Source organism: Vanellus vanellus (genome assembly GCF_965231255.1).
Source record: "Vanellus vanellus genome assembly, chromosome: 2".
Classification (NCBI taxonomy): domain Eukaryota; kingdom Metazoa; phylum Chordata; class Aves; order Charadriiformes; family Charadriidae; genus Vanellus; species Vanellus vanellus.
The window spans coordinates 123866750-123879052 of NC_138906.1; the positions used below are offsets into that span (position 1 = coordinate 123866750).

General features: G+C 41.8%; 1 protein-coding gene across 1 annotated transcript in view; it reads left to right on the forward strand.

The window, feature by feature from the left end:
- Positions 1-3811: 3811 nt before the first annotated feature.
- Positions 3812-12303, forward strand: part of SPIDR (scaffold protein involved in DNA repair) — a 211153-nt gene continuing 202661 nt past the window's right edge. The window contains exons 1-2 of the mRNA XM_082479360.1: positions 3812-3901; positions 11767-11922. Of these exons, the coding sequence (XP_082335486.1) occupies positions 3887-3901; positions 11767-11922 (171 nt within the window). The 5' untranslated portion in view covers positions 3812-3886. The remainder of the gene's footprint in view (positions 3902-11766; positions 11923-12303) is intronic.

Sequence of the window (12303 nt, forward strand, 5' to 3'; positions counted from 1 at the left end):
ATAGTCATGATAAAACCAATTATGCTAAAGTAGTATTAATACTGGACCAAAAAGAGGAAATTCAGTTTCTGAAGTTACCAAGATATATGAAGCGCAGTGTTATCAGTACCTCAGTAAGTTTAAAATCTTGTTGAATTAAAGTAACAGGAAGAACTTTAGTGGGAGTAAACTCCTCTAATGATTGAAGTTTTAAAAGTGCCACTTTTCTCCAGGTCTGAATATGTGCCTGCATGTTTTTTCACCAGTTACAGCCAAAACAGAGTACTTTGATGATAGATGTTCAGTTTCAGCTTGGAAAATCTTATTTCTTTTTATCTCGTTAAACTACAGAGACATCTCATAAAAAGTAGGCAAATATGCTTCCCAAATGTTACCATCTGTCAGAAGGTTATGTACTCATATTCCTTTTATAGCACAGAATACAAAGAAGTAGCAGGAGAAGACATAAAAATGTCAGCGATTGTAAGATGCCATGGGCAGTGCTTGGTGGTGGAACGCTGAAATGACTGGGCTTGGGCCCAGTGCGCAGTAACGGCAGCCGGGAAGGCCCCGAGGATGGAGCCCCTCGTGGCTTCATGGCCCAGGGGCAAGGGCTGGTAAAAAGATGCTTCCCAGGCATGTTGATTCATTTAAAACCTATTTTTGCTTTTGATTCTTAAATGATCAGCTATGAATTTTTAATGTGCATGAATGTAAGAACTTGACTCTGTTTGCTTCACTAAAATCTGGCATCCCCTGAGGGTATTTTTTCTTTTTTTTCCATAAGTCTACAGCTTGCCTCAGCATAGCCATGCATCGTACTGTGAAATGGTACGATTTAATTTATAGCGGAACTGACACTGCAGCTTTGGGATTAAAAAGTCTGAAGTGTTTCATGTTGTTTCCTAGGAAACCTTAGAAAGCCTGGAATCATCAAACTCTAACAGTCTGCAGAAGAAAACGTTATTTTGGAGCTAGACTGGGGATCTGCCTGGGACCTAGCCCAGGCCTTGGGATCACCTCTTGCCTGACAGATTCATAAAAATCCAGCTGACCCTGAAAGACAGATTTTAAACACTTAATGAGTTTTTCCTCATCTACATCATCCCAATTAAGTGGCTGGGATCTTTGTGACTTTAAAAACTTTACTAAGGAAATGATTCAAACCAAAATCCTTTCTCTACGTTTGAATTTGACATTGTCCATGCCAGGCTTTATACACTAGAAAGCTTTTAGAGGTGTAACTTAATACTCTGTAAGAGAAAATTAATCCATAAACCCATGTTAGAATGAAGGACAGGCACATTCAATCAATATAAACAAGTTCTCCAAACTTCAGTAATTTAAGCCTCCTTATCTTTTGGGTCATTTGTATAAAATACATTTTGTTTCTTTGAGAGAAAAGCTCTTTCTACATGTGGACTGAGAAACATTGATGCAATCAACTGACAAATAAGTGCTCTTTTGTCTGGACTTCACTAAAGAAATCCAGTTTTATTGGTAACAGGAATTTTATATTTTTTGTAGAATTTTCAGGTAATAAAAATACAAAAAGTATAAAATTTCTTAATGTTCCCTGCACAGCAACAACTTTGCTCTTGAGCACAAATGCAGTCAGTGTATCAGATAAAACAGCAGACTCAAACTGTTATTTAAGCCTGCAAGAACACAGATATATTTGCACATGTACATGGAAAAAAAAGTTCTTAAAAACTTATATAGCCAATTGCATTAATTATGACTTCCAAAAGTATAATGCACAGAAATTTTTAACAGACTTGAAAAATAATGTATTGCTATTATGAAACTTAAGCTTTTGTGAAGAAGCTTCACATCCATTATTCTTTCTCTGCAGCAACATTATTTTAGAAAACAATCACAGCTCTATTTTCATTCCTAATATATAGGGTTGTTTTCTGACCCATTTCCTCTATTTCCATGTCATTTCAGTACTTCTTTGTGAAGAACATTAAAACAAATAAAGGAAATCTATTGATTGGGTCACCTTCTTCGGATTCTATAGAAGTTCCTCCCAGGTGCGAGCACCTTGGAATCCTTGGAAGGAGTTTATGTACAGAAAAAAAAACAATACAGACTCACTAAGCAGACCAGACTTCTGCGGTCCACTTATTTCTCTGCGGTTAAGCTTTAACACAGCCTATTTAACTGAACAGTGCAATAACATACTTCTTCAAATATCAAAGAAAACTACTTTGATGATATATAATAGAATTCATTTGTCAGTCTGGTAATTTCAGAAGAAATATTGCAAATTTTTTGGAAGGACGAGAACACAGTGCTTTTAACTCTGTTTTGAACATAACAATCAAAGGCAGTATGGGGTTTGGATGATGATGTTTCTGGCTCTCCTCTCTTTGCAAAATCCGCTTTAATTAGTGGCACTTCTATAACGGGAATGTGAGATGGGTATTGGCCACAGGGTGCCTTGGAAAAAATACAAACTGTAAACTATAGACATAGATATAGGTAATTAGGGTTTAATAATAAAAAAGGCAGCTATGCAGTACCTTCTACCAAAATGTGCTTTACAAATTAAGCTATAAATACAATTATCTCATTTTACAAAGACTATTATTCTTAACTGCTTAACAGCAGCACTGACAGCCTAAGTGAGCTTCTCAAGAACATACGAAGAATAAAAAAAATAACCTATCTGTCCTTTTTCTGCCAGTGTTCCCACTTGTATCAGAAAAACGTTTTCAAAGATCATCAGCCTTTTTTTCCCTTCCATTTGTTGCAATTATCATTTTATGGAAGAGACGGTCCGTTCAAAACAGTTTCAATTCCAAACCCCTACATCTTGGCACTGACATTACCCTTTTTGCTCATCAATTTATCAGCTTATTTGTGGTTTAGGGAATTACAAATCTTAACGGCTTAACAGCAAACGTATTTTTCATAAAGTGTCTTGCCTTATGTTTAGGCATTAGTTGCTTGGACACCTAGCCAGTGTTGAGAACGCAGTGCTTTGCTTATTTCCTTGTGGGGTTAAGCAGCACCATTCTTTTGAGGTTTACTTCTAAGCGCATTTGGATATCACAAAGGATACGGAGGCTGAACACAGGCTGAAGAAATTTCTCGTTCCAGAACAAATACAATGCAGATCTCTCCCCGCTGCCCCTCTAGAAATCAGGGCTGCCACCTCAGGCAGTGCCGGGGTAAAGGCAAAGAGGGCACAACGGCAGCAGACACAACCCCGCGCCCGCTCCCAGCCCCCCGGAAGCCGCGGCGGCAGCTCGGCGGGGGAAGGGGCCGCGAGGCCAAACCCACCCAGGCCGGAGGGACGCGGTGCCAGCAATGGCGTTACACTCCAACCCGGAGAAAACCTCGACAGCTCCCTATGCCTGCCCCGCCACCCCGCCGAGCCGAGTGGCGCCCCTCCACCGCGCTTCCTTTACAACCGCCGCGCTCTGAGGAGACCTGCCCGGCGTTGGGGGGGGTGGGCGGGGAGCGCGGCCCCCCTCGGCCTCAAGGCCTCAGAACCACACGGGGAGGGGAGGGGAGCGGCCAAGGCCCCGCACCGCCACGGCGGCTGTAGGGAAAGGCGAGAGAAGGGGGCAGTAGCAACCACACCCCTACAACGGCCCGCTTCCCGCTACCGCCACCAACAGGCCCGGTCCCCAGAGAGCGCATGCGCACACCAACCCCTCAGGAATCTCTGCCTTCCCCACGACGTCACCCCACCTCCGCCGCCCCCGGCCAATCAGGAGCCGCGGCTCTGGCGGCGCCAAAGCTAGAAAGGGCGGGGGTGTGGCCGCTGCCTTTGTGGAAGGCGGTGTCCCGCCCTTCCCGCGCGGCAGAGAGGGCCGGGGGTTCCCCATTTGCCCCGCCCCCTGGGGCTCCCCCGCCACGTGACAAGAGGACGTGGCTGCCTTGTCAGGGGGCGATGCCCAGTAGGAAGGTATCTTCATGCGCGCGGGATGCGGGGAGGGGGGGCTGCGGCGCGCAGGGCGGGAAGGGAGGGAAGCTCGCGCTCCGGTGGCTGAGGCGGGCAACAGCCGCTCCGGCTTTCCCTCAGGCTGCCGCCCCGTCGGCGGTGCTCCCTGCGCCCTCCACCCCCGGCGGCCTCGCCCCGCCGTGGTTCCGGTGTGAGGGGCGGGTGGTAGCGGCAAGCGGTGGCGGCAGAGGAGCAACCCCGCTACCACCGCAGAGCCAAACCCGCTCCCCCGGGGCGGGGGGGGGTGAGAAGGAGAGCTGACCGGCTCCCCGGGGTAGGGTAGTCCCGCAGCTCCCTGTGAGCCAGCGGCGGCCGGGAAGCGGCCCAGCGGGGGCCGTTGCTGGGCTCTGCCCGCCCCCGCTGCGCCCCCGGGGGCTGCCGGAGAAGGAGGGCTGGCTCCGGCCTGTTCCCAGGCAAGGCTTGTGGAGGGGCAACTCCGCCGCGGGGGGTGGGGAAAGGGGTCCGCCGCCGCCGTCGTGGTGTGCTCGCTTGCGCAACGTTGACCTTTTCATTACTTCAGTGAAAGGCGCAGTTGTACCGAGAGGAAAGTGTAATTCAGCCTTTTTATTAGATGACAGTCGGGGGAAAAAAATCACAGGGAAAAGTAGAAGTCTGAGAGGGAAAGAGACTTGTCAAAATGGCCAGGCTTAAGATTCTTCTTTCGAGTAGCTGAACTTTGGGCGTGAGTGGGAGCAGAGGGAGGCGAAGCACCCTGTACTTTTTTTTTTGGCTCCTTACTTTGATAGTTTGCTTGGTGCATTTGATGATGCCTGCTGGATAGTAATCGGGATGCTGTCTCTGATTTGGCAGTTTTAATGCTAATATGGAGGTACTGCTGAAAGACAGTACAAGCGTCAGAGAGTACAAGCGTCATTTGCTATATAAGTACAAATAGAGTTCAAATGACAGATCTGGATTCTAAAGCTTTTCATTTTCCATTCAGCATACGGATAAGATGGTGTGAATATTCTACATCAATTTTCAAATATAACCACATTTAAAATCAATTTTAATGGAAGAAAATGTCAAGAACAAACTTACAATAACCTACTATACTTCATTTAAATTACCTTGTAATGCTGACACTACATATTTTCTTCGAAAAGTTTTCAAGTTCTTGACTAGGGAAAAACTGCACACCTCAACTGCCAAGGTTCAATCACCTCTTGTTGCAATGTGGTGACAGCTTTTGATAATAGCAGTTTCTTTTGCAGACAATGTTCCTCATTACTGTATCAATGAAAACTATACTGGTCAAGTGAAAAGACAGCAGTCCTCTCCACTTGCTGACTTTTAATTAAAGCATTTAAAAAACCAACCAACCTGGTACAAAAAAAAAAAGGTACGATACTGTTATTGCATCCTTAACATTTTGGGTAATTTAATCTTGTGAAAGCTTTTTTAAAATAACTATTTTAAAATAACTATTTTGATAGAGTACAGATTTCTGTTGAACTAACTGCTTGGCGCAAGTTATTAACACAAAGAACATTTCAATAGTATTCTTATTCCATGAAGCTTTTTTTTCTCAATGTAAGCATATAATAACTTATACTCTTGCTTAAATGAACATGTATAGGTTAAAAAATCCTGACATTCAAATGGTAATATTATATACATCTATATTTATAAATCAATCAATGAGAATAGCCTTTCATTAAGAGTAGTAAAAATCGTGAACACAAAGAAAGGTTTTAAAACCCTGTTTTAAAAATATCAGTCTTTCACATCCATATCAATAGGAAAATATTTTGAGATTTTCTTTATTTTTTTTTTCTCACTTGCATGCTGACAGTGTGGAAGCAGGTATGCCAGGTCATTGTGACTGTGGTCATAGTTTAGATTTTTTTTCACAAATGATTACAATTTGATGAGGTCTTTTCTCAGGTTCATAAGTATTTGTGTGAATCATCTTTGGAAAATATGCATACTGTTTTTCAAAAGAATAAAAAAAAAATCATAGAGTGGTTTAGGTTGGAAGAGACCTTGAAGATCATCAAGTTCCAACCCCCCTGCCATAGGCAGGGACACCTTCCACTAGACCAGGTTGCCCAAGGCCCTCTGGGGCTGGGGCATCCACAACTTCCCTGGGCAACCTGTTCCAGTGCATTACAACCCTTAAAGTAAAAAATTTCTTCCTAATATTTGATCTAAACCCGCCCTTCAGTTTAAAGCCATTCCCTTTCGTCCTATCACTACATGCCCTAGCAAAAAGTCCTTCCCAAGCTCTACTGTAGCCCCCCCCCCCCCAAAATAATCTTGGCTTTAAAAAAAAAAATACAGACTATGGTTTTAATTCTGCAACCTTTATTTAAATCCTCACTTGAGGGTTTAAAATGCAAGTATGTTTTAATGTTAAATTAAAACTTTGCATTTTATCCGGGCTCTAAAAACAGTAATTACACTTTCAGGAGCTCAGTAGCATGAATACTGAGTTTTGCTGAAAATGAGATGCCTGCTGTCAAATTTGGTTTTGTGCTGTCTTAAAATTGGGCTTTTGAAGCCCAAGATGCTCCTCTTTAAACTTTTGAGTGATGTTTAAGTGACATGACTAACTTCTGGATTTGCATGTCAGTAGCAGGTGTTGTTTGTGTAGTGAAACCTTTTATTATTATTTTTGTCCTTCAGCTTATGCTGCATTTTGTGTTAGAGAAGCTGAAGTGTCAAAGAAATGTCACTTGCATATGAGATAGATAATATATTGGGTCATGTTTTCTCAGGGGTTCATTCTGTGATTTTTTGGAGCAGCCCCAAGAAAGTGGGATTGTCTGGAGTGTAAAAGACTGTGTAGTGAGTAGTCTTTGAACATATAGTCCCAGTGACTTCATTTAGGGTGCTTCTGGGTAACAAGTATTCAGCATAAGTAACAATATAGATTAGTTGAGTGGAGATGTCCTAGGTAAGACCATCTATTTAAAAATCAAATCAACCCTCCAGCCACATACTTTTAGTAGTCTGTTGCACAATCGCTATGTATATGTATTGAATTTTCAGAGTGTGTCTCCCTTTTCCTTGCATCTACAGTCATGTAGGTTGACTTACCTTTATCTCACTGGAAATAACTAAAGGAGTAATGGGGGAAGTATTGATTCCATGCCTCTTATGTGGAGGGCTTGATCCGAATTCCACTGACACCAGCAGGAGTAATTTAATTTTTTTCACTCCTTTAGAAGGATCCGTTCCAGAGACAAAACGCAATGCTTCTGTGAACAGACAATTTCTACGTGACGTAGCCATCCTAGCCTTCCTTTTTTAACTCAAAATTTCAGAGGTCATATTTGTCTTTAGACGCTCTACGCAATTCACGAGATTCTTTGTCTGACTTTGTTTTGTAGTAAATCTTGATTTTTATGAGGTACGCCAGCTTTATGTGCTCTAGCTCTTTTGAGCCTGATTCAGTGATCTGTATTTTTAATACCACTATCTTGTTTCTAGACACTTCATGCATAACATAAATAAATTACACAAGATATTTTTTATGTGCCCGATTTTTATGCCAGAGGGAAAAGATGATGATTAACCTTGTGGCTCAAGGTTAAGAGAACTCACTGTTGTTCCATTTCTTTGGGAACAGCAGGGCCTTCAGATTAGCTTCACTATAAATATTTACTCCTGAGAAGCAAGTTTCTTAAAATATAAGTTTCTCTGCCTTGAAGCAGGCTGGAGCGGAAGCAAAGAGCCTTTAAAACTTCCCATTTCTGCATGACAGCTGACTATTCCTGTGGCAGAGGTCCTTGGACATGAAACCTCTGTGCCAGGGTGTTGGGAAGCAGCAGCCCTGGCATCTCGACAGGGGAAGGGTGATGGTGTCCTCCTTGGCATGGGCACTGTCCCACTGTGCCCAAAGACCAAGAGCTGAACAGAGGCCCCACAGGGCTGCTCCCAGCTTGCTCGCACCCATTCCTGGGCTGCGGCCACACTGCTGCACAGCTGACTGCCCTGCTACTGTAGTGCATTTGTGATTTGAAGCGTGGCAACACTGGCTGCCTGTGGAAAGTGCGGTCGCTGTGTTTCCCTCCTATTCTTTGGGTTTTAGTCCTCATCCAGAGGGAACCCTCTGGTGTCCTTAGTGTCCTTGAGAATTTTTCTTCTGACTTGCATGTCTTGTAACTTCATATCTACGTATATCTGAAACTTATCTGTTGCACACAATGTTCATAATACAGATTTTTAGTAAAAATACATTTTTGTGCTTTACCTTTATATCTGCACATGAACATTATTTTATGCATGTTGACATGATATACTTTTTACATGGCATATTTTTTTAAAAAAGAAATGTTTGGTGTATCAATGTGTATATGTACATCCATACGTATATATGCATGCATGCAGTGCTACTATGACAAACTTCCCCCTCAGTAAGTGTGGATTGAAGTTGTCAGTCCAATTTCCCGAGTTCACATCACATATTTATATGGAGAGATTTAAATTGTCAAGGAGTTTGGGATGGAGAGAGTTGTCTTTAGGGTTTGGGGTTTTTTCAGTTTTTTTAAGGTGGTGTAGGATGTGGGAAATGATGGCAAGGTATCTGCATTAAAGGCATGGAGCTGTAAGTCCTTCCCGTCAACATCAGCAATCAAGTCCTTCCCTTTCTCTTCCCTCCAGAGTGTCAAGCTGGATGTTCTTCTTGCTGAAGAACATCTTATGTAGAGGGTGTATGTCTTTACACTCTTGTTCTGGGACTTCAGGAACAGTTTTTGGTTTTTCTCAGTGCCTATAGTGGCTATACATTTCTGTGTGCTGGTAGCAGAAACTCTCAGATTTTTCTCTATCTGGGGAGCAGGATGCGTGGTGAGACAAAGAGGTAATTAACCAGAACCGTCAGCAGTACTGGCAGTTCTTCAGGTTGTAATTAAGCTGATACGGTGTCAAGCAGCTGCTGTAGTGGTCCCACTGGTCTTGGTATCCTTTCTTCCGCTGCTCTGCCAGCTGTAGATAACTAGTGCTTCTTCCCAAAGAAGTTTTCTGCTGGTTTGGTTCTTTGTCACTATGTCTGAATCGAGTGTGGCAAGTGCCAAGCTCTGGGGAAGAAGGGTGAGAGGGGACTCCATTTATTTTTATTTTTTTTCCTCTTGGTTTGTCATGAGACCACCTGCACCGAGACATCCCTGTAGCGCTGCTCTGAAAACCTAAGCAGCCCTGCCCTTATCCACGCTAGCGAAGTGGAGGATTAAATAACATTTTTTCTGTCGTTAACCATCATTAACTATTAAAACTCTCTTTTTGCCTGTCACAGCCATGATTGTCTAGTGCTTCTGAAGGAATATTCCCAGCTGTTTAAAAGTCACTCCCAGTGCCACTTCACACTGCACTCTAACACTCTAAATACAAGCACAACCATCTACACCATCTAAGTGTAAAAACAGCTATTTGTTCTACTTGCATTAGCATTTTTTTTACTCTTGTCAACTGTAAGCATGCCCTTTCTAAATGCACCCTAACCCTTCTTACCTAGGGAGAGGGAGTTTGCATGTCACTTTTTTCCTGCCTATTTTTATATGGCATTCCCTTCCCAAATCTTGACAGTTGTGCACCACTGGCCATACCTCAGCTGCCACGTTCTGCTGTTTGTCTCCTGCCTCTTATGCTGTGCTCTTTCTTTGCTCACTTGATATTTCACAGCATGGAGAAACAGAGGGATTCTGTTTGTCAGAGTGTTTAATGATTTTAAGAATAATGTGGATGAGAAACTTAACATCAAACGAGAATTACTCTGTTTATTCGGCTTCCTAACAATTGAAATCTATTATGAAGCCTGTCTTATGTAACTCTTTGCATGCATTTGTGTGTTTTTTTCACTTGTTTGCAACTGTTTCTGCTTTTAATTCACCATCAAAAGCAGTGTATTTTAAACCCATGTGCAAGTCATAGTGCTGTTACTGGCACAGATACACACTCTTTAAAAGTGGAGCATCTCATTTAAGACATAATCTTAGATGAACTACATTTTACACTTAAATTTTTGTCTGCAAAATGTATCTTGCAAAATCATCTTGAAGCTATGAAAACTTTTGTATAAGCAAGGCTTCCAGCACTGGCTAAGGTTTAAAAAAAAAAAAAAAAATAAAATTCCCCAAATCAAAAAAGCAAACTAGAGCCATGGCATGGCTTTGAGCGTTGGTGCACCTCTAGCTGTACTGTTAACTCTGAGCCTGGCAGAAGTCATCCACTCTGGGAGACGTGGAGGGGAAGTGAATGTCTTCAACTGGAGTGAGGCCTTGCTGTGACATTCTGCCACAGAACCAAAACACGGGTCTTGACATGTTTCGGTTATTAGTATTTTTCCCCATTCATGCTTTCCTCTGTGCGGAGGCAGGAGTACGTACCAAGAGGACAGCACAATGTAGAGGTTTGTGCCTGAGCTCTCTGGAAATGGACACTTGGGCCAGCATCTTCACTGGGAGGATTTCAATTCTTTGTGTAATAATGTTAACCCTTCTTGTTTAGACAGCCATAGCCTCCTTATTTGACATCACATCATTATTAAAGTGCTTTTGAGTCCTTATTTAATACCACATCAGATTCAAGGTTGTACTTCTTATTTATATATCAGTGGGAGCAGTTATAGGGACGGTTTGACTTTGGTGATTAATGACCTCTTGTAGTAGCTGCTTTGCAGTGTAAATAACCCCAGTGATTTTAGAGGAGGCTCTTAGCAAGGTCAGCTGCAATGAGAGGAAACTGCCCACTTGTTTTACTCTGTCTTGTCACTGTGTGACAATAGGACTAGCTGACCAGAGGGGTGAAGCAAGATGCTGCTCACTGTATGCTTTTGGAAAGTACTCATTCTGTTCTTGGGATGCGCTCAAAAGACCTAGAGGAAACAAATACGCATTATCAGTTACAAAATGGACAAAAGTTCCCAAAGATGATGTTTTTTTTCCCAGATGTTTCTTAGTTCAAAGTGTATGTTACAGTTCTGATTGGCCGGCCTGGCTGAAAATATATGTGCTAGTTAATATAACTTTGGAGTAATTCTTAAATATAGGTAGGAACTGTAGTTGCTTGAGAGAAAGTATATCAAAAGAAGAAAGATATATTAAGGCAGATAATGTAGTTAAAATGTTATAAGTTTCAGTAGCAGAGTGGGCTAAGATGCTTATCATGCTTAAGACCAATTTATATGTATAAACTGGTGTCAAATCTTAAAGATAACTTTGGATGTGATAACAGGCAAATTCTCTCAGCTTCAGCTATTTTCAGACGTTAAAAATCTATTGCATGAAATCAGCACTGGATGCTAATCAGCATCCTGTTTCGTGATTTATCTAATAGTCTAAATGACTTCTAGCATTCCATGTAAGGGGAATACAGCACTTTGTCAACCATTTTTTGGGAAATGGTTGTGAAAACAAATGTAATTCTTAAAGCTGAAAGTCTGGGGGTTTTTGTTTGGTTGATTGGTTTTTAATGGAGAGCTGGATACTGGTTATCTAGTTTGACCTCCTCTGTAACACAGAATTTGATCAGATTAAATATGAGTTTGAAGGGATTATCTAGTTAAAATGTATTTTACTGAGCTGTTCCTGTTTAGGATAATATTTGCAGCTTCACTGGACAACTAACAGGTACTATGAATGTAACTTAGATCAACAGAAAGTAGTGTACTTATCAAAAATTAAATTTACCCATGACATTTGGGATGGTGTTGCACAGAAAATAGCTGCAAGTGTTCAAGACTTGTTTTTTTTTTTTCCCCCCAGCTCATTAAAAATTGGAATTTATATTTAAGTATTCAGAAAAAGGGGCAGTCTAGATTAAGTACGGTTCACTTGAGAAGAATTATTTGTACACAGTGTTTTTAATGGGTTTGTTTTTCCTCATAGCGGAAGCGATTTTGGAATGCAGAATGCACACACTTCCCAGATGAGCCACCCCTACAGCTGAAAAAATCAAATGTCAGGACATCAGTGGCTGCTACTTCGATTTCCAATGCATGGCTTAGGTGTGGGGATGGTTTTCAGAGCACTTCAGTGCTGGAGGTAAAATGCTGGCTCATTTAATGGAGTAAGAAAGAGATGCAAATTGACAGTTAAACCAATTTCCATGCTTGACTGAATTATAAGATGTTGGCCTTTTTTGTGTTGTTTCCCAATTAACAGCATACTGTTTTAACTGTCAAAGTAGACAAAACGGAAAGCAAGGTTACTTAAGGGCATTGTCTTAACTTGTTAGTGTAATTTTCTGAGCATATGTTAATATGTTATGTTCTAGATAGCACTTATCACTTGGAAAATTTCAATAATACACTGAAGGATACAAAAGTAATTTGACATTTTGGATGGAGTACTGCATTTCCTAAAAGACATGGAACAAAAAGACTCTAGATTGCATTGAAGATTTTTTTGCTAGATCTAAAGAGT